Below are 21516 nucleotides of genomic sequence, written 5' to 3' on the forward strand. Positions count from 1 at the left end.
CGTCATTACCGTCTTCAAGTTCGAAACAACGCGTTACTTCTCAAGTTACCTGTTTCCCTTTTCGCTACTTTTCTTAGTTAAAATTTATATTTATATACGTGTATAATTATATATTTACATTATATACAATTTATATACATAAATTTATACACACCCAATTATATTATGCATATATTTATATTCATATATTTGTAGAGCATACAACTTAATTCGCTTAACACGTTCTCTTTCCGTTTACAGTCAACAAAATCTAGCACCGACGTGGCTAGACTGGGTCCACTGGCGGTCGACATATCTCACAAGTACACTCAGCTGGCCCGCGACACCTCCGGAGCATCCGCAGCAGCTTCAAACGCCGACGTGTCGGCGCGATTACGGACGGGCGTTCAAGGACTCGGCCGTGCCTGCGCCGACATAGTACGTGCCGCCGGCATCTGTCAGATGTCGCCTGGCGACGTGTACGCACAGCGCGACGTCGCCGAGCACAGCAAGGTCGTGACAGAGAAAGTGTCGCAGGTGTTGGCCGCTCTGCAAGCTGGTTCGCGCGGTACCCAAGCGTGCATCAACGCAGCCAGCACCGTGTCCGGCATCATCGGCGACCTCGACACTACCATCATGTTCGCCACCGCCGGTACGTTGCATGCTGAAAACGAGGACGACACGTTTGCCGATCATCGTGAGAACATCCTGAAGACCGCGAAGGCCCTGGTGGAGGACACGAAAACCTTGGTCGCCGGCGCCGCGTCGTCGCAGGAACAGTTGGCCGTAGCGGCGCAGAACGCTGTCTCTACCATCGTTCAGTTGGCCGAGGTCGTCAAATACGGCGCGGCCAGTCTGGGCAGTCAGAATCCGGAGGCGCAGGTGATGCTCATCAACGCCGTGAAGGACGTCGCCTCCGCATTGGGCGATCTTATACACGCCACCAAGGCTGCCAGCGGCAAACCCATCAACGACCCCAGCATGGCGCATCTCAAGGATTCCGCCAAGGTAAACTTCGCTCTCGTCGTGCGACTGTGTCTTCTCGCTTCGCTCACACGTGGTCATCGTGATGTGTATATGCATATATATATATATATATATATATACATATATACATATATGTACAGGGTGTCTGATCATGAATGCAATCGCCGTATCGCATGTGAATTGGCTTGAACTAAATTAAAAAGACTTACACCATTTTGTGAACAACCATATAAGACTTAAGCTACTGATTAAGGAAGACGGATTCTCGCGCACGATGCGCTAAATGGACTAGTACTCTGAACCAGTGAAGGTGAGGCTTCGCCAATCGGCTGCAAATGAAGCGGCGTAACGTTCTTGTTCAGCTTAACGATGGGTCTATTCTTTTTAACTGAACTAAAGCTGCACTAGAACTCTGCTTCTTTTCCCTTCAACACCAAGGTACACTTGCTTCGCTCTAGCGGCAAACAGAGTGCTACCTGTTTCAGTTAAAAAGAATGGGTATCGCATAACTCATTCGCCGATCTTCTTCAATCAATTCCTCAATTGAAAACTTTACAGGCGTTTGTTTACAAGATGGTGTGGTAGAACTTTTTGCTTTAGTTCGACCCAACAATCTGCATATGCACATGCGACGGATGTGCATGTTAGACATGTTAGACATTCTGCCCTAATATGCCCTAATAACGAGAGTAGAGCGGATTAGTCGCGCTTACGTTGCCGCTTGAAAGATTAACCCGGCCGGGAGGGCGGCGCTTGATTGGAAGGAACCCGTTGTTCACGGCGCGACGGCGCCGTCGCCGTCGGCGCGGGCGGCTCTTTATTGCGTGTACGTGGAATAATATCGGGCCGTGCGACATTAACTCCCGCCGGTGGCCGGCCGATTCGGCAACTGCCCGAAATAACCGTAGAATCGAGAGATTCATCCGATGGGACATCCCGCGAATACGGATGAGGCACCCTGGCGAGTCCTAACGAATCTCCGACGGTCGATTTTACTCACCGAGTTCCAATAATGTCGTTCCAGACGTAACCGTAAAGAAAGCCACCTGTAGTATATTCTCCTTCGGAGGTGCTCGTCCAGGGTGAATTTCAATCTAAGCACCCGTGAAGACTAATGAAGTTTGGTTGTTTGGGTGTCTCCCCCGCCCCCTAATTGATTAACCGATCGGAGGTCCTAATCGTGTCGCTCCAGACTTAACCGTACACGGAGAAAATGTTGTGGCAAATTTACGTTACAAAATCGTCAGATTCTTTTCAAACTGTTTTCGTGCAGCCGGGCTATACCGGCACTGTATGAGTATGAGTCACCGTAAAAATGCTAAACGACGAAGGAAAGAAACATCCAAGTAATTTCAATGAGCATGAACTTTTAAACAAATACGTAGCAGTCTAATATTCTTGGTTGCAAAAATTCGTAAAAAGTCGTAATTTTTATATATAATATTTTCTCTGTGTGGAATGCATAATTCGTAGACTTGTATATACAGACTGGGCAAAGAGACCGCGGAGACCACATCCGAAAAGGATGCCCTATGCCCACAGACACGTTCGATCGTTCTAGCTTGGTTCCTATCGAAGAAAGCTAGACGAAGATAGCGCGTGCCTGCGGAAGAGGAGTATAGCGGTCTCTGAGATCTTATCTTCAAAGCTCCCTGATGAGAGGGTGCAGCAGTCTGTGTACACAAGTCCATGGCATAACTTCCGAGACACTTGCCCTTTTTGTTCCTTTTTTTGGGTGGACTTTAATTGACACATTCTCACGAGCGTCTTCATGATCGTTCTCGCCTCTAACCGATCTTGCGCCCTCGCTCTACTAAAAATCTCACACGACGTCCGTCGTCACAGAACGCTGATGATCGCGATTGACCGCAGTTCTCGGGAGCACAACAGTCGAGACAAGGCCGCGAGAATCTGTCATTCCGTGTTATTCCGCCCCGTGAGCATGGCGGACCGAAATGCAAGAGAGACACCATTAAAGTCCACCTTGAACGACGCTTATTGTTCGGCTTCGTATCTATCTTCCATGTGTGTGAAGTTACCACTTAGAGCGGCGGATGACGTGATTCTTTCTCTTCCTCCTCTCTTCTTTCTCCTTCTTTCTCTTTCTTTCTTTCTTTCTTTCTCCCTCCCTTTCGCTCACCCTTCGGCGAAAGGCACTTCTTTTCTTCTCGTAGAGGATGTTGTTTGCTGAACGCAAGACTCCGCCTTGGTTGTACATTGCTTCCTCGCGTAGTGTGTCCTCGAGAGAGATGTGTCGAGAGAGATCCGCGATAAATGGCGGTGGTGTATATTACTGCTGCTACTTATTAATATTACTTGCCACTTGCGTATGATAAATGTGTCGACGATGCGCGGTGGACTTTAATACGAGTCTCATTGACGATTTTGGTCTGGCCGATGTCCCGGACAGGTCTTAGAGCAACAGCTGCAGCAGCAGTTCGTGCCTCTGAGCGACGTCGGCGGCTCGGAATCGGAATGGTTCGTGTCCGATCAAGAGGAGGAGCTAATCCGCCTGCTCTCCGCTTCTGAGAGCTCTCAGCCGGTCCAACGGACGTCCGACTTACTGTTGCTCATGTAGCCGGATTTTCCGTTTCCTCCTCCGTCGCATCGCTCGCGTGAAATATATAATTCGAAAATTGACTCACGATCGAGCGCGATCCGCACGAGCGAAATGTGCGAAATGCTGGCCCCGCGATGCGCTGGCAGACTCCGATTCTCTCTTCTCTATGTCTGCGTGTATGTCGTCGAGAAAGCTCCGCTTTTTGTTTCCCTTCTTAGCTGAACTGGCGCTGCAGCGCAGGATTTATCCGTTTTTTCTCTGTTCCCTCTTCAGCATCATGTATACCTGTAATTGTATGTACAACTCGCTGTGTACAAACTTGCTGCCGTACACACACAAGTCTATCTATCAAACTTATCTCACGCTCTAAGGGTTGCGAAGGATACGACCTGGTTCAGCTAAAGTGAAGGAAACGAGCGGAGACCTGGAGAAGAGTGACGGTCGCGTAAGAGGCGAGACAGGTCGGGCCCTGCGAGTCGCCAATTAACGGACCTTGACGTAGATTACGACGTAGTCGCGAAATCATGTACGAACGAATCTCTGTATTAATGAGCCACGATTCTCTCGCAAAAATCAGTCTTTCTCAATTGCTCACGTTGATACCCGAGATACCCACTTTCACTTGGCCGAGTCATCAGTTGGGTACGTACGTCCCTGTCTCACGACGGTGCGTTCTTCTTTCTTTTTGTGCACGGATTAACAGACTTCCCGTTAACAGCTTCCGCATTATCATGCGTGTCTCGTATCATCGTCGAGAGGGTCGCGTAGACTCGCGTTCATGATGTAACACACCACGCTTCGCGCATTAATCCAGTCTCACGTGTATTGACCAGCTGCTGCAGATTGCAGACGATCTAGCGCACCCTTTATCCTCCCCCCGTGATACCTGAGAACTACCTGACAGCTAAAACCATTAATGTCCGTTCATTTCGTAGCCTTAACCCTGCCCGCGAGCTCTCGCGGGTTTGCGCATTAACACGTGTCACGGAGTGTGAACAATTCACGCGCTTCTCTTACACGTAAGCGTAAGAGAGGGAACGCGATTCGCCGTCAGGCCGTGGACTGATGCGCACCTTCTTTCTCTGGCCCAGGTGATGGTGACGAATGTGACGTCGCTGCTGAAAACCGTGAAGGCAGTGGAGGACGAGCACACGCGCGGCACCAGAGCGTTGGAGTCGACGATCGAGGCGATCGCGCAAGAGATCCGCGCCCTCAGCGGCCCGGAGACGCACAAGAGCAGCGTGACGCCGGAGGACCTGGTGCGTTGCACCAAGAGCATCACGACATCCACGGCGAAGGCGGTCGCCGCCGGCAACAGCTGCAAGCAGGACGACATCATCGCCGCCGCCAACATGGGCAGGAAGTCGATCAGCGACATGTTGACCATCTGCAAGGGCGCCGCCTATAACTGCGCGGAGACCGCCGAGCTGCGCGACCGCACCCTGCAGGCTGGCCACGACGTCGCCATCAATTACCGCGAACTGCTCCAGGCGATCTTGCAGATCTCCTCGAGGCAGGGCGACGCCAAGCACACATTGCCGGTCATCTCGCGCAAGATCGCCCAGAGCGTGACCGAACTGGTCGCAGTGGCTGAGCTGTTGAAGGGCAACGACTGGGTCGACCCTGACGACCCTACAGTTATCGCCGAGAACGAACTGCTCGGCGCGGCTGCGAGCATCGATGCAGCCGCCAAGAAGCTGGCCAGTCTGAGGCCGAGGAGAAGTATTCAGGTGAGCATACGGCCGTAGTCGTTTAGAAGAATCATAATGTTGAAGAAAGTTTGATTCCAATTCTTGCTTGAAGTTCGGAGGGAAGATTAACACGTTCGCTGCCACATTTGGTTTCAATTGAAATCTACTCACGGACCGTGTCGTATTTGTTTTTGTATGTGATTGTGTAAAGTAGATTTAGCTTTGCAGAGTGTTCGACTACTAAAGCGCACGCGGAAAAATATTTAGAGAACACCTTGTAGAAAGAAAAGTGTTACCACACACATGTGACGTTGGTAACGATCGTGTCGAGTAGAACTGGAAATGTTGACTAGAGATGAGAAATCTCGAGTAGAGGAGGGTTCAAATGGAGGGTCACATGCTTGCGACACTGACGGCAAATGTGTTAGGTAGGGATACTTCCTTTTCAGGAAAGACGTCAATGTGAGACAGCGAATAAGAGACTACGAAATCATGTTGAAAGTGTGAATTATAATAACATAGGAGGAATATAATCGAGTGCGAGGGGTACATTGTAGAGAATCGTTCTGCTCTCCGCGAGATATGTTTGATTTTCTTGGTCGTTTATAAATGATCGACCAGGAATCGAACATATTATTGCGGCGGCCAGAGAAGTCGACGCGCGAAAAGTACCGCGGCGAGGGTGAGTTTCGCTCGATAAGATTCTAGTTGTTACGTCATTCCCGAACGTTCATCGCTCCCCAATCGAATTTCACTCCAAGACATCATTTCATTCCGCAGGAGGCGAACGAGGATATGAACTTCGACGAGATGATATTGGAAGCGGCCAAGTCGATCGCCGCCGCCACTTCCGCTCTGATCAAAGCCGCGAGCGCCGCCCAGCGCGAGCTGATCGCCACCGGGAAAGTGTCTCGCACGCCGTTAACTAGCTCTGATGACGGCCAATGGTCCGAGGGTCTGATCTCCGCCGCCAGATTGGTGGCGGCCGCCACCCACAGCCTCGTGGAGTCCGCCAATGCTCTCGTTCAAGGAGTAAGCTCCGAGGAAAAGTTGATCTCCAGCGCCAAGCAGGTTGCCAGCAGCACGGCGCAACTGTTGGTTGCTTGCAAAGTCAAGGCAGACCCTGACAGCGAGAGCACGAAGCGCCTGCAGGCTGCCGGAAATGCCGTGAAACGTGCCACCGATAATCTCGTACGCGCTGCGCAACAGGCTATCCAACAAGAGGAGGACCGTTCCTTGGTCCTCAACCGCCGCATGGTAGGCGGCATCGCGCAGGAGATCAACGCACGCTCGGAGGTGTTGCGAATTGAACGCGAGCTGGAGGAAGCCCGGGGCAGGCTGACCGCCATCCGTCAAGCCAAGTACAAGAACCGGCCGGACCTGGCCGACGCAGACGGCGACGTTGACCAGAGCGGTTACGAGAGCTACACCACGCGATACGAGACCAAGTCGTACGAGCCGCCTCATGCTCAGTCACCGGTGCAAGCGATGCATCACACCTTGGACCAGCTGCAGTCCAGCACTCAGCACATCAGCCACCACCAGTTCGGTGACAGTGATCACCAGCAGCTAGTCAGTCCGGAGAAGGTGTACTCGACCTTGAGCACTCTCGAGAGGAAGATGAAAGACGCCCAATATCGCTCAGCCATTCTCGAAGGCGATTCGTTGGACAAGAAGTATAGCGACAGTCACCAGGACAGAAGTCCATACATCGTTACAGAGAGGAAGATCGTAACAGACAACTCGCCCGGTCAGTACAGCTCGATCGAACGAAAGATCAATCAGGAGAGCTTTCTCGGTGCGGAGACGAAGCACGCTGGGGACATTGCGTACCACCCACCACCTCAACATATCTCGTATTCGCACAAGTCCCCGACGCGCAGGTCTACCCCACAAACGCAAAGCTCGCCGGAGGCGTACGAGAGATCTCCGCAGGATCACCAGAGTGTCATCGACCGCTTCTCGAATGTCAGCCCGATGAGCACCTTCCGCTCCGAGAGGCAAGTGGACAGCCAGCGGTTCGGCGCCGCTGTGCCGCAGCAGCAGACGTTCAAGAACGTCGAGAGTAAAGTCATGCCCGGCGGCAGAATCGAGACCATCACGACGAAGGTATACACGTCCACGCCCGGGAAGAGCAGCAGCTCCAACTACGAGACCAGTGAAGAAACCAAAGAATACACGACGTCCGGTAACGAGTTATCAACCTTCAAGTCTGCCCTTGACGACACCCTCGAGGAACGTACGACTAAGCAATCAACGTTGCACAAGGTCACGGAGAAGAAGACCGTTACCATGACCATGTCGAGTCGGCAAGAGTCTAATACGAAGACCTTCCGCTTCGAGGATAAACAGTAAAACGGTGAGAGGAAAACGACAGATCTGACAGCCGCTTGCGCGATGGTAGTCGATAGCAATATCTTCCGAGAATGAGATGGGTGGTCAGGAATGTTGCAGAGTGACTCGTTTGTCCCTTGAGACTCGATCTACGATAGATCTAGAGAGCCCCTTCGTCTTCAAGCCCGAAACTGTTAAAACTGACCCATATAGCAAACCTTGAGCCTTTTGCTTCGAGTGGCCGAAAATTTCCGGCAAGAGACGTTCTCCAGAGGCGCTGCCAGAAATAACAATACTAGAAACTTCGAATTTCCAAAGTCTAATAACACGGGGAATATCTTTTGCCAGAAATTCAGCACAGCTTGGAGATTAGAGCGAGATACTAAAGATTTGCTACGCCTATTGCGGAAACAGCCTAATTCATGCGTTCTTCCTCAACATGAAACATGTTCGAGCACGTCGTGCGCCGCGAAACGCGATTTTAGCGTCACGATAGGTAAAGCGGTAGAGCTATTTCTGAATAAGAGATTCAATGAGCTCGTGATAGGAAGGAAAGAGTCGGATCCGGTCGCTGACGAAGAACGACCAAATAACCGAAACCGTAATCTAATTCTGTCCGACGGGTAATAGTATATGTTTGGTATATTGTCGCCCGTCATTTGGTCATGCTCGGACGACCGCGTCGCAAATAAAACGCGCGAGAGATGCCTGAAAACATCCAGGTCCGGGAACCAGTCGTCGCATGGCCGACGGACGAGAACGACGAAGCCGCGTCCCGACGCTCTTCGAAGCACGAAAAATGAGAAGCTTGCGCCGGAGCGGCGAGTTATTCGCAACGAGACGAGAAAGATAGTAAGTGCCCTTAGATAGACGTGTAACTCGTGCTTTCGACTTGTAGCCTTTTACGAGCGTATATTTATTCGTGGATGTGCCGCGTTGCCGCGCGTTTTCGCTAATGACCGATGCTATCAAATCGATCTTGACTTGATTGTTGCTGCGTACGTAACGTTACTTCCGATAACGTAAGGGTTAACTTACTTTATTATTACTGCTATTACTACTACTGTTACTGTCACACAGATGTCTATACTGACTTCTAGATCGCTAACTTGGGTTACTTTTTGACGTGTGGAAAGGCTGAGGTCGGCCGAATCTCCGGTTTCGGCCATTTTTAGTTGGATATATGATGTTTATGGCGGATGGCAAATGGTTTTTCGTTAGTTCAAAATTTCCTTCGGTGCTATTGATCCACATTTCTAAAATATACGGACAATTCAAAGGGAATTTGAAAGATTCATAGTTTTTGATTGAGATATAACTTCTAAATATTACAAAACTTGAATATTTATCACACAAATAGATGCGTTCAACTTTCAACCCAAATAAATGAAAAACCATCTCTTTCAGTATTTTTGCACTTCATCATGCTACGATTGCTCGGCATCTTAGAATGTTGACGAAAATGTTTTTGCGATTATAAATTTCATCACGTCAGATATCACGTACGTACTAACACGTTGCGTTCACTCACGGCTCTTTTGATGAAGTCAGCGATCCAGGAGTAGTATGGACATCTGTGACCACACTACTATTACACTACACTACTATTACTACTACTACTACTACTACTACTACTACTACTACTACTACTACTTTCATTCGCACAGAGTAAGACTTTTACGGTTCTTCCTCTCCTCTCTTTCTCTCTTCTTCTCATTTTTTTCTTCTCGTTCGTTTAATTATTATTATTTCTTTTAATCGCCTACCGCATTTACCTTGAAGATGAATAGTGATATACGTACGTAATCGCGCTTGAGTTTTTAATATATAGAGTTAATTTACGTTTACACTTACAAAACGAATGGTCGAGAGAACCACGAATTAACCAGAGAAGCAACATATCATTTAATTTTATTAATTTTCCCGATGTCGCGCGCGACGCCCACCGCGAATGCGGCGCGAGGTCCGGCGACTCACCAGCACTCGCTACATTAACATTTTCCGCTTTCTAGATTAACCCTCCTGCCCTAGTCTCCCCCGCCCCTCCACGGCCGATGTTTTATCGCGTCTCTCTATTTATTCCGGGGATCCTGCGCTGTCGCTTCACACCACCCGACTGCATCTGTATCTCTCCGCCTTTCATTCTGTCCTCCTTCTCTTTCTCGATTCGACACTTGTGTTTTGTGTACATCCTCGTCGCGCGATCCGCAGTACTATCTGCGTCGACCTGTTCTGTCACAGGCGGTGGCTCGTATTTTCGATGAATTTATTAAAGTACAAGCTCAAGCGACTGACCTAGTTGAGGCTCCTGCGAACGATCGATTATATAATGCAATCACTGTATCGTTAGTCTCTCGCGAATGTAGACGTAGGCCCTGTACCCGTTGACAAAGATAACGATGAATCCGTCGTTGTAACGCGCGGCGGAATCTCTCCACGGGGAAGAGCTCCGCGAGGCCCCCCGCCGAGGACCTCGTGGACGAGGTGAAGTGCCTGAATCCGATGAGCTGCCGCTTTCTCTTTTTCTAACGCGCTCTCGTAGTGATTTTGAAGATTTTCTAATATTTACCAAAAAAAACGAAGGAAGAGATCAAACGCTTTGTACGATCGCGTGCCGACGGTAATGGTAGACGACGCGGATGGGCGATGACGCGCTGCCGAACACGACGCGCGACCGAGCAAACGCCTGCCTTCCCCCAGAGTGACATACGTCCGCTTTTATCCACCGTCGTGTGTGTATGTGTATGTGCGCATTTTTCTCCTCCCCCAAGAGAGCGATCGTCCATCGTGACTTTGTGTGCGGTCGCGCGCAAACCGACGTCTCACAAATTGACTGTGTTGATCCTTGATGAATTCGATCCTCCTTCTCGGGTTCGTGGATCTTATCTGTTGATTGCCATCTTTCTGCCATCGACGAGGCGATACTAAAGACCTTCAGTTATGGGCACATTCTCTTAACGTTAAAGGCCACCCGAGAGATGTGTTAAGAATGATCGTCGATCATTTTTATTCATTCGACACAAATTCCTGGATATTTAGCGTGTAAAGTAAAGTAATAATTTTATCAACAGTAACAGCTATTTCAACGTCGAATCACTGTGTATGCAGACCTGCTGCAATAAAGTAGGTCAGATTTTTTTTAGATCAGCCTACGTTGGTTCGACATAAATTTATCGACGGCAAGTTTAAATACGATGCCACGAAATTTTCTGTCACGCTAAATTCTGTGAAGCCGCAGTGATCTTTAGTATCGTCCGTGGTTCTGTACATTGCACGGAAATCGGTTTATTCGCGGGGGTTGTCTCTTGGATTTGTGCGAGAGTCGAAAGCAGACGTGAGAAAAAAAGTTGAATGTCAAGCGACAAACGTCGCGAAACTGTCGGTTTGCGCGCGGGTCTCTGTGTGTGTCTTCGAAGGAGCGTGCCATGACAAATGTATCGCGAAAGATTATATATATATAGAGAAGTATATATACATAGATTATACATACATACATACATATATACATACATACATATATATATATATATATATATATATATATATACACGCACACATATATGAGTGTGTGTGTGTATAGTATATATATTTTCGTATATACATATATATATATGTATGTATGTATATATATATATATATGTGTGTATATATATATATATATTATACGAAAAGTTTACATATACACAAGATAGCGATATTACGCAGATATAACGATATAATAATGTTTCGCATTGTTTGAATGATTTATATTATTATTATATATAGAAGATATTTTTACTAGTTGTATTTTCCAATAATTGTCTATATATTTGTGTCTTGAGCACCACGCAAATCTATTTTTCGCGGAATGTTACGGAAAGCTACGGAACGGTTAATGTCTCGTCGTCGTTACGTGCGGCTTTTCTTATTATTAATCTTGATTACTACTGAAGATATATTGTTATTATTATTATTATTTTATTATTAACCGATTTTTATCGCCATTACTGTATTGTCAATCCAAATGTTTATACTCGTATCGACACGTAACCAGATAATAAAGAGTTTCTAACATTTGGGCGGTGTGTATGTTGCATGTATGCGTATATCTGTAGGAGTGTGTGCGCATGTTAAAATGTTTATGTACGCGTCCCCCCTGTGCCTCGCAACAAGGCGCTTTATCCAGGATACTTTGTGCAATGTTTGACATTGCACACAGGAAGGAACAGGTCAATAATTTTATTCCTTTTCGCAGCTCTTCTTTTTCATGAAAGGTTTAATTCGGAATTTATACTTGTATTTGAGGCAAAAATAATGTACGTTGAGTAGTGTCCGATATTTTAAGGGTCCACAAGGATTATATTATTTTATGAAGAACAGTTCATTTGAACTCTGATTTCAAATGTCACGTCTAATGTATACCTCATATGAACTGTTTTTTATAAAATGATTGTTTATATACATATAAATTAACCCATAAAATATCGAACATATACCAGAAAAAGAACGTCCTGTTTATGTTTCAATGTTTATTTATATCCTGTTATGATTGCCTATAATCGTTAATACTTGGCGGTGATGTGAATGCTTTTACCACGAATCTTGGTAAGACGAAAGCTGCCCGGTGTATCTCATCGTTGTAATACTTTAACTCCATGCGATCGAGTTCATCCTCATTGAATACTTTCACTGGTTGCGAAAGATTCGTTTGCTAAAAAGGAGAGAAAATCGCGCTGCCGTCAAAATCACGATGAAGAACGGCGCGAAGATGCGGATACGATTTCGCGGTTTCCGTGCGATATGATGGAGTCGGTAATGCAGAATTGAAAGATTTAGACTCTACGGAAACGTAGAAAGGGTTTCATTGTCGTTAAGTATCGCATCCAATACTCACACTGTCCAGTGCCCCTATGAGGAAACCTATCTGGCCGGTTGGATATGTAGGTACCGCCGTCGTTGCGTACGCCGTAACGGGAAACACTGCTTTGCAGTGTTCAAATGTACTTTTAATTTGTGATAAATTTTCCCATACCGTGGTGGCCTGGCTGGCGATGATTCCGCCAGGTTTCAACGCGGATGCTAGTAACTCGTAATAGGATTTTTCAAACAGCCGCACGGCAGGACCTAAACAAAACATCGAGACTGTCGACGCTGCGTTTCTTCCAGGACTAATCGAATACAAATTGCTACATGGAAAATTTTGTAACCGAGGAATGTTGACGTTATTATTATATTTATAGGGACCGGAGTGCGTTGTTGAAAAATTTACTATCTCCTAGCGAGATAGATTCTACTGACAATCCACTCGTGCATGATTAAAAAATATGCTAAAAAATTGAAGAAAGAAACTTGATATGAAAGCGGCTGTAATATTCATCCGTGTATCATGTGTGCGTGAGAGAAAAAGAGATCATAATTTTTCGTGGAAATCGTACAAATTGTGCGTGCGATTTTTTGATTACTTGCCTACAGGATCGGAACTGTCAGTGATGATAACGTCGTATTCCGCGACGTGTTGCCTCAAAAATTCGAAACCGTCGCCAACAACGACGTTCACTTTGAGATCCTGCAAACTCGCACTCAAGCTCGGCAAATATTGTTTGGACACTTCGATAACTCGGTCGTCGATCTCCACCAGCGTCACATGCTCCACATCTGAATGTTTTAAAACCTCTCGAACAATTCCACCGTCACCACCGCCGACTATCAGGATCTATCGCGAGATATAAATTACGAATAATTTCTGCATAAATAGCGCGGTCTTTCACGATATTTATTTACTAAGTAAATTTTTGTAAAGCACCTGCACGACCGATGCTAACGTAGTAGGCACGAGATTCTGTGACTGAAAGATAAAAGTTGCGACATCTGTTCCTATGTATCTCGTTTATTTTGAGTGATTTGTTATTTGAGAGCTCGATGAAGTAATAATAACTGATAAGTAATCAACGCTTTTGGATTAACAGTAACAATAACCTGATGTAATCGAGTGTGACCGATAAAAACAGCAGCGTCAGTTCGATCGGAATGTCAGTTGAGCTTCATTTATCATCTAAGGAACTAAGAATGGATGATATCGCAAAAAATAATTGGCTTCCGAAAGATTAATGAAAGACATGTCAATTTCTTATAAGCGATAAAATTTATAAATCATCGATAATAATTGGTTAATTAATTAGAACTTTTATGATAATGAAACGAATTTCAAATAAAAAATTGCCTCTTAGTTTCAGAAGTTAATTTTAACTGAAAGGAATAATTTTAGTCGAGGAACATCATGTGTGTGTGTGTGTGTGTGTGTGTGTGTAAAAAAATTATCAATATCATTCTCATATCTATTTTCCCATCGTTATTTTAGTTTTCAACTGGAACTCAAAGAATGTCTGCTGCTTTTCAAATCACCTGGCATTCAAGTCTCCTGAGTTTTCTTACCAGCTAACTCTTAAGCTTTTTATCTACAATAGCTCTTTGCTCTTAAGCTTTTTATCTACAACAGCTCTTTGCTTTCCGTTTCTTCCTCTTTATCTTTTTTAGACTTAAACCTTATGTCTCAAGCGAGAATATGATAAAGAAAATGATAAAAAAAATGATAAAGAAAAACAGAAAGCAGAGAGAGACGTTGTAGACCGGGTTTAATCCTCGACATTTCTTCGCGAGTCGCACAAAAGATATTCCAATTATTATTATTATTATTGTTGTTGTTGTTATTATTATTTTACCGACACAAACTATTGCACTCACGTTTCTAGGATTCGTGTGACTGCAGAGTGGCAAAAACGACAGCATCTCGTGGTAAGAAAATTCATCTTTCTCGGTGCATTGGATAATACCATCCAACATAAGAGCACGTCCGTGTGATTTCCTGCAAGTACATCCCCCCTCATACAGACCACATATTCTATTCTATTTCATATCGCACGCTACGTTATATAATTTTGCATCTAATAAATAATATGTCGAAAAAGAATACCTAGCAAACGAGGAGCGCTTAGTAACAAAAACGCGATCATCGGAGGGACACTCACGTTTCCACGACGAGGATCTCCTGGAACTTGGACCTTTCCTGATGCAAAACATTCTTCACTTGCAACGACAGCGCGACGCCGGGCCACAGATCGTTGACTTCGCTGAACCATCCTTTTCCCAAAATATCCATATTGTTCGTCGCTAGTTTCGTCGAGAAGTCTATTGCTGTAAGAACACGCGAGTAAAGTCAAAACGTTGTATGACAACAGACAACGGGCGAGCGAAAGTGTGCGTTATCGCTCGGAGAATGCGTCTATACTTGAAAACCTATCTGGTAGCACGAGCGCGAGATAACTTTATGCTCTATAAGCACCCGCAAAAATGCATTAGGAGACGCACGAAAAGAGCGTAGTAATCAATACTCGTCATGAAGTATGCAGAAGATAAGAAAAATGCATGATGCACATGTGTGTCGTGTCTACGATATAAATATAAATAAATATTCAAATACAGTAAATAATATATAAACAATAATATATATAAACAATAATATATAAACAAATTAAACAAGTAAATAAAAGTAAAAAAATAAATATTAAAGGTCGACAAGACGTTGATACATACGTCACAGCTTCTTCCCGTTATAGAAAAGTTTTTTTTCTTTCCCTTTTGTATTTCAAGACGATTTGCCAAAGAGATCAAGGATAATAAATGATAATAAACAAGATTCGAAGAAAGTGTCGAGAGATAGTTGATCCACGTATTACAATGAGCGTTGTAACATGTTGTATAACACATTATTAAAATAGAAAATTGTAACATTTAAATGCAATGTCACCGTTGATGCAATGTCTGTTCTTCTCGGTATGCACGGTATGTTATTATCCGACCAAAATTGCGTGATGTAGTAAGTCCTCTGATAACCTCTGATCACCTCTGATGCACATTCCCAGAGGTTTTCTTTCGACGATTATACCGCAATTAACGTGACTCAGATAGCACTTAAATAAATAATAATCTCTTAAGTGCGCAATTAGCATTGGCGTCATATCGTATTTACAATCGTCATGTGAGACACGAGTTATCGCGAGATTCTGCGCAGTTTTGGCAATGATGATTGTCTCGGTGAAACAATCTTAATTTTTATTCGGCGAACTTTAACAGGAACATAGACACGTGGACAAAGACACGCGCCGATTTATCGTGCTGTGTTGCAGACGACCACGTGGCGATTGCACTGATGTGACACTTGCAAATGCGGAGAGAGAGAGAGAGAGAGAGAAACTTACACAAATGCAACGATATGTTGTGCTATTTTATAATAATATTAAATAATAAATTTTATAATAATTATTCGAATATTGTTTTCGAAACGCGCGGCAAATTGATACCATGTATAAAGCGCCTTCTCGACGCCTTTCAACGCTAGTAGATGTCATTACGATTGCAATCGTTTTTTTAATGATTACTGCTATTTTATTTAACGTATGTAGGATTCGACTGAGCGCGCTCCATAAATCAGATTATGAACTTTGTAATTACGCGCGATAATAATCAGTTTCGGTAGATAAGTTCATATAACGCAACCTCGTCTTTATATTGGCAGTTTTTTACTAGCAAGTCAGATTTCTATTTTTGTGGTAGTGCAGTAAGTTATTTTTTCATTTACAACACCTGCGACTCGCGCTAGAGTTCCCTTCAGTTTTTGCTCCGCTCCATTCCACTGTTTTTATTTCGAACGAAGAATCCGAACGATCGAATCGAACGTTCGAGGCCCTCGTTTATTTTCTTTCTTACACAACTTAAATATGCAAGTTTGTTCGAGACCGCGACGGAAAAGCATGCTTTCTTGCTCGAAAGAAAGAGGCCCATATGCTTCGAAATATTTCTATATTTCTATTCTATATTAGAGAAAATGAATGATTTACCTGCTGCGGCGATCCTCTCAGGACAACTCGTTCTCGCCTGACTGTGGTTCAGCTTCGTCTAAATTGGGGATACAGCAGCAGGCAGTTACCCACCCCGGTCCACGGATGACTAACCCGAAAATTCGAATGAGGCTTGATCGGAGCGACACGCTCGATGTGCGACGACCTCGTAAGGGCGATCGGATAACGGACGGACTTGAACTTTGCTCTCTCGTGTTTGTGAGCGTGCGACGGAGTTACGAGAGCTCGTGAAAGATTCATAATCGACCTTCAGTCGTCACTTATAACAAATCGAACTCGAACTCGAACTCGTTGAACTAAATGGAGTATCGATGGATGCGCAATTTGCGATCGATTTGATTATGATTCCTTTTATTTTCTTGTTTTTTGATAGAGCAGGCGAAAAAGCGAGAAGAATATCTGAAGGCTAGAAAATGTCAAGAAAACAAGATCTATAATAAGGTGATGATTGTTTGATAATCGGAACTTTTTGCGATATAACATGTTATATATATCTGTGTAGTTCAAGAGTTATCTTTCGAATTTTACTTCACTGCTGTAGCTCGGGCCTTACGGTAACGATATAACAGGGCCACAATAATCATATAAAATAATAAAGTTAATCACAAGTCCAGAGTTATATATATATATATATATATATATATATATATACATATATTCCGCAATAAACATTAACTATATAATCTATATAATCTATATAATCAGATATATTATATAATCGCCAATAAATACTAATAAACATCAACTATCAGCAACACAACGTAACGTAACGTAATTGTTACATACATACAGTTATATCACGTTTTTGAGTGAAAAATTAGAATATTATAATATAATGTTACTTTTAGTTTGGGTTTGGTGGCTAGTAAAGCGAACGAGACTACAATAGGCTGATGATATAATATCAAGTATGCATAAATAAGCATGCGTTTCATAATGCATAAAATATTAATAAAGAGCATGTGCAATAAAATTTAACATTATAATATAATGTTATTTTTAATTTGGGTTTAGTGGCTAATAAAGCAAGCAAAACCACAATAAGCTGATGATATAATATCAAGTATGCATAAATAAGCATGTGCTTCATAATGCATAAAATATTAATAAAGAGTGTTTCATAATGCATAAAATATTAATAAAGAGCATGCGCAAAAAATTTAGCAAAAATTGTCGCACAGACAAGGTGAGAGAATGAAAAATTCTTATGCTACTAGAGCTTTTATTTTATTTTAACAGTTATGTTAAATATTATGTTAAATAAAATTTTTAAAATACTAATATTTTATCATTAATTCATTTCATATATAACTTTTTTGTATATTTTGTTAGTAATATTGACAATTAAATGTTGTGTTTAAAGAGCAATGTAAAATTACTCAATACATATATATAAACATAAAATAATTATGTTCATATATATATATATATGTTTTTTTTTTCTTTATTAATTATGTATTTATTTCAGGATATGTTAGTTTTAACTAAATTGCGGCCAATCACAATATATTGTTTCCTAAATCATAAACATTTTCCATATATTATGCATTCATTTATAACATATCTAATTTAATATTTAATATTTAATATTTAATAATCATTGGATTAAATTAAATCTAATTGAAATATTGGATTTAATCGAAGTAAAAAACTTCCTCAATATGCATGTAGCGGCGATGCATAGCGTGATGTAGTATCTATTGCGTTGTGCATCACCGCCCGCTACATCAGGGCGGGATTACGATGAACTTTACGTAACGGGACGCGACGGGACGTGAAATGACGTTATATGAATTTGATGTTTCAGGTTATATTAGTGTGAGAGATATTTTTCGAAGAAGAATTCAGTTTGGCATAACCTGGTGAAAGAACTCCGTTTTTGAAAGTGTCACATGAACAGTCCGACTTGACGGAACACGACATTTAAACTTGACATTGGCAAGCTTTACGTTGCATTAACTTCCGATGTTTCACGTCACGTTACGTAAAGTCGATCGTAACTAGCCGCATATAAAACAATGTGTTTAATATTTTTTATATTTTTTTATATTTTATTTTTTATATTTTTTTATATTTTTTATATTTTTTTATATTTTTTATATTTTTTATATTTTTATATTTTTAATATCGCAATCTTACTTGTAGTCTTTCCGGAAAATATACTCGCCTTCTCGACCTTCCCCAAGTTATATATAATTCAGTCATATATAGCATCGCCATTACATCACGCTGCGTATCGCCGTTACATGCATGTCTAAGATGAATGAATAATCTACATACTTGTTTTGTATAAAAAAGTGTCTTGTTATATTTTTTAAGAAGATGCTGGCAATATTAAAAGGCAGAGATCTACGAGGGTAACTCGCAGTCGTCGGTACAATTTTAAATACCTTACATCTCTATGTAAGTACTGCACTAAACAAATTATTTATAATACTTCAAACCTTACTAAAGATTCTTTACTAAGGATGTCGCAAACATATGGAAAGTACTGAAGAAACGGAAAAATTGTTTAGATTTTTTAATTTTTCTCGAAAATGTTCACTCGATTTTACTCACTCAAATTTTAACAAAAGTTTAGTGAAATATTCCCGGCAAGATATATTACAGTGATGTATTGCCGTATATAATATACTTAATATATGATATAACGTGTATGTTACACGCAACATATATGTTATAGTTATAATTTCCCACTCAAACGACATCATAGTTATACATAAATATAACATAAATTAAATAATATAAATTACATAAATATAACACACATGTTATAATTCAAGAATATACTCTCTTCTTCAACTAATTTTAAACGAAATTTATCGAATTTCTAGTGTATACGTGACCACACATATCTCGTCTAGTTTTGTTGGGAATTAACTCAAACATTTCTTACCTGTGAAATTTTAATTGAAATTTAATTAGGCATACGTTAGTGCAACATACATGTATATATGAAATATGTCATTTTATTATGGCGCGATAAAGAAAATTATAATATGCGGTGATAGTTCCCAGCTAAAGAAGTCTAATGAAAATTCCAACAGAATCCATCAAACAAGGACATGGACACTCTCTCTAGCGCAGAAAGATTGGAGGAATCATCTTTTCTCAGTCCTCAGCAATCTTCCGGCCCAGACAAACCGACGATGGCTTTATTTAACAGCAAAAACTTGAACGATCAAAATGACGTGATAAACTTTGTGAAGATGTGCCAACAAAAGTGCAAGAGCGAATTGCCAGAGGATTTCGACTTGTGGCCGATCGATCAGCAACTCGACCACCTTACGAGCAACGTCGACAAATATTTCCCGAATATACCCGCGTCACTGAGATTTATCCTACCTTCAGTGTTCAAGAGTCAAGACTATGAACAATCTGTGAGCGAAAAGCCAGACTGGCTCGACATGGCCAAATTCCGTCGCGGCCAGGCGTTCGCACTGCGTTATTTCAACGGAATCTGCCTGGCCCATATGATATCTCTGTTTGAAGTGTTTACTTTCGTCGACGGGATGAAGACTTTGATTCTCAGCCAGAAGTCCAATACACCGTATAAAGCCAGCCAGCGGTACATGTCAACCACAATTCGCGTGAAACACTGGTACGAGGAGGATCCATGGGACCCAAAGACGCGGGCTCACCAAGATATACAGGCGGTGCGCAAAATGCACCTGGCGATGAGACGAAAGCTCTGCAGTTATGATTACAATCAGATCGACGAGAACTCTAAGATCCCGTACGCCTTCTGCCCGATGCTAAAGACGTTCACAGAGGACTTGAGAGACTCATGTTCGGAGACGAAAGACCTTCAGTGTCCGTACACGATGATGCGAACTAAAGGTATCAACCAAGGCGAAATGTCGGGCACGCAGTTCGCCTACGTAGGTCTGATAGTGCTCTATCCAAAGAAGTTCGGGATACACCACGTCAGCGACCACGACCTGGACGCCTTTTGCCACCTGTGGCGCGCGATCGGCTATTTGTTGGGTATCGAGGATCGTCACAACTTTTGCCAAGGCAGCCTGCAAGACGTGCAAAGACGCTCTAGAGACTTCATCGAGTACTGGCTGAAGCCGAACCTGCATACAGTGACGCCTGAGTGGGAGCACATGTCCATGTGTGTCTTCAAAGGTATGCGCTACTATATACCGATGACTTCTTACAAGGTGTACCTGCTCTACTTGTGTGATATTTTGGACTTGAAGATGCCGCGCTTGCATAAGTATTTGAGCTGGTTGGAGAACGTAGTATATGTATTTTATAAATTTCTATTCGATTACGCAACGATGTTGCCGTTCATTACCAATGTCCTGAATGTGTATATGTGCGCGCGTCTGAATTTGGCGGAGAACTACGGACCGAAACGGAACTTTGGAGCGAAAGAGTATAACAAATCCTACGAAAGAAAATTACATGAAACAGTAAAATTCCATAAGTCGATGTGACTTTCAACAAATAAATAACCAAACGATTAATTGTGTAAGTCATTATGTAATTTATAATGGTTAATATCGTTAATTGTTGTTAATTTGTGTTATTATTATTACTTAATATATATATGTATATAACGATAAGAAGAATAATTGCACTCAGGAAATGTAATTTCATGTCTATTACTGTTACTACATATACTACATATAAATATATATATATATATAGATAATAGATAAATATATAGACTGAATAAAATAAAATTATAAAATTAAGTAGAAAATACTACGTTACCGATTCGATGTTGGGATAAGAAATTTGCAATTGTACAATAGCTTTGCGATTGATCTTGTATTTCTCAATCCTACTTGAATTTATAATCCGACGGACGTATACGGAAATATACGTGTTAATAAAAAGAAACAAGCGACATTTGGAAAGTTAATTCTCCACACATTGTCTCATCTCATTTTGCTGATCAGCTCGCAATATCGCGACTAGATCGTGTCACGCTGTTGAAACATTCTTATTTCACCGGATATGTAATAATATTAATAGTTTCTAAGAAAAAAGAATAATTTTGATGAGTTAGCATTTTATTTATTAAGAGATACTTTATCACTCAAGGCTTTTAAAACTC

The 21516-nt window shown here is 42.7% G+C and overlaps 3 protein-coding genes across 14 annotated transcripts in view; 2 read left to right on the top strand and 1 right to left on the bottom strand.

The window, feature by feature from the left end:
* rhea (Talin_middle and talin-RS domain-containing protein rhea) overlaps positions 1-10889 on the top strand; it is a 50354-nt gene extending 39465 nt beyond the window's left edge. For all 10 annotated transcript variants that reach the window (XM_025301235.1, XM_025301273.1, XM_025301070.1 and 7 more), the window contains 3 exons: positions 241-987; positions 4618-5256; positions 5998-10889. In XM_025301235.1, the coding sequence (XP_025157020.1) occupies positions 241-987; positions 4618-5256; positions 5998-7572 (2961 nt within the window). In that variant the 3' untranslated portion in view covers positions 7573-10889. The remainder of the gene's footprint in view (positions 1-240; positions 988-4617; positions 5257-5997) is intronic.
* Positions 10890-11853: 964 nt separating this feature from the next.
* Positions 11854-16678, bottom strand: SpdS (Spermidine Synthase). Of its 2 annotated transcripts, XM_011150895.3 has the most exons (7): positions 16425-16678; positions 14556-14721; positions 14272-14392; positions 13334-13375; positions 12997-13243; positions 12425-12654; positions 11854-12241 (listed from the first exon to the last, which is right to left on the bottom strand). In XM_011150895.3, exons 2-7 carry the CDS (start codon positions 14684-14686, stop codon positions 12074-12076), a joined length of 939 nt encoding a protein of 312 aa, XP_011149197.1. In that variant the 5' UTR covers positions 14687-14721; positions 16425-16678; the 3' UTR covers positions 11854-12073. The 2 variants fall into 2 exon arrangements, with proteins under 2 accessions (XP_011149197.1, XP_011149198.1); XM_011150896.3 differs by lacking the exon at positions 13334-13375 and having other exon boundaries at positions 11855-12241; positions 16425-16674.
* Positions 14290-21002, top strand: LOC105189053 (uncharacterized). Of its 2 annotated transcripts, none has more exons than XM_025301443.1 (3): positions 14290-14322; positions 18765-18848; positions 19493-21002. In XM_025301443.1, exon 3 carries the CDS (start codon positions 19511-19513, stop codon positions 20888-20890), a length of 1380 nt encoding a protein of 459 aa, XP_025157228.1. In that variant the 5' UTR covers positions 14290-14322; positions 18765-18848; positions 19493-19510; the 3' UTR covers positions 20891-21002. The 2 variants fall into 2 exon arrangements, with proteins under 2 accessions (XP_025157228.1, XP_011149199.1); XM_011150897.3 differs by lacking the exon at positions 14290-14322 and adding an exon at positions 16982-16999.
* The last annotated feature ends 514 nt before the right edge of the window (positions 21003-21516 follow it).

This window comes from Harpegnathos saltator, unplaced genomic scaffold (genome assembly GCF_003227715.2).
Source record: "Harpegnathos saltator strain DR-91 unplaced genomic scaffold, Hsal_v8.6 scaffold1, whole genome shotgun sequence".
Classification (NCBI taxonomy): Eukaryota; Metazoa; Arthropoda; class Insecta; order Hymenoptera; family Formicidae; genus Harpegnathos; species Harpegnathos saltator.

What these genes read in the sequence shown, in the direction of transcription:
- LOC105189053 (XM_025301443.1), top strand. Translation starts at nt 19,511, where the DNA reads ATGGACACTCTCTCTAGCGCAGAAAGATTGGAGGAATCATCTTTTCTC.
- SpdS (XM_011150895.3), bottom strand. Translation starts at nt 14,686, where the DNA reads ATGGATATTTTGGGAAAAGGATGGTTCAGCGAAGTCAACGATCTGTGG. An exon ending in GAGATCCTCGTCGTGGAAAC is followed by an intron (nt 14,393 to 14,555) that starts GTGAGTGTCCCT and finishes ATGTACTTGCAG; the next exon opens with GAAATCACACGGACGTGCTC. An exon ending in CGTTAGCATCGGTCGTGCAG is followed by an intron (nt 13,244 to 13,333) that starts GTGCTTTACAAA and finishes ATCTCGCGATAG; the next exon opens with ATCCTGATAGTCGGCGGTGG.